The sequence below is a fragment of the Apaloderma vittatum genome, unplaced genomic scaffold, assembly GCF_000703405.1.
Source record: "Apaloderma vittatum isolate BGI_N311 unplaced genomic scaffold, ASM70340v1 scaffold26216, whole genome shotgun sequence".
Classification (NCBI taxonomy): domain Eukaryota; kingdom Metazoa; phylum Chordata; class Aves; order Trogoniformes; family Trogonidae; genus Apaloderma; species Apaloderma vittatum.
The window spans coordinates 7,516-7,901 of record NW_009723714.1 but is presented as its reverse complement, the minus strand read 5'-3'; the positions used below and the strand labels follow the sequence as shown (position 1 = coordinate 7,901).

Genomic DNA, 386 nt, shown 5'->3' with positions numbered 1-386 from the left:
GAGCCCCTCGACTCTCTGGGCCCCGGTCCCCAGGCCAGGACACTCTCCAGGGGCAGGAGCAGCAGTTAGTAGGTGCAAGACATTTTCCCAACAGTGTGTAGTGTCACTGTGAGGCCACTTGCACCCTTTTGATCCCCCTCCTCACCGGGTGTCGAGAGCGGCGACGCACACCCTGGTGCGTATTGATGGTCTCTTCCTTTCTTTCAGGGTCGCCATGGCAACTGCATCCTCGCAAGTTCTGATACCAGATATCAATTTTAATGATGCCTTTGAAAACTTTGCTTTAGATTTTTCCAGAGAGAAGAAGCTGCTGGAGGGGCTGGATTATCTAACTGGTGAGTGCTCGGGCGTGCTCCCCCCAGCCTGCGCCCCAAGGCTTCCCCACA

General features: G+C 55.7%; 1 protein-coding gene across 1 annotated transcript in view; it reads left to right on the top strand.

The window, feature by feature from the left end:
- LOC104276068 (probable E3 ubiquitin-protein ligase MID2) overlaps nucleotides 1-386 on the top strand; it is a gene marked incomplete at its 5' end in the record, with an annotated part of 6,414 nt that overhangs the window by 404 nt on the left and 5,624 nt on the right. The window contains one exon of the mRNA XM_009872234.1: nucleotides 153-335. Within this exon, the coding sequence (XP_009870536.1) occupies nucleotides 153-335 (183 nt within the window). The remainder of the gene's footprint in view (nucleotides 1-152; nucleotides 336-386) is intronic.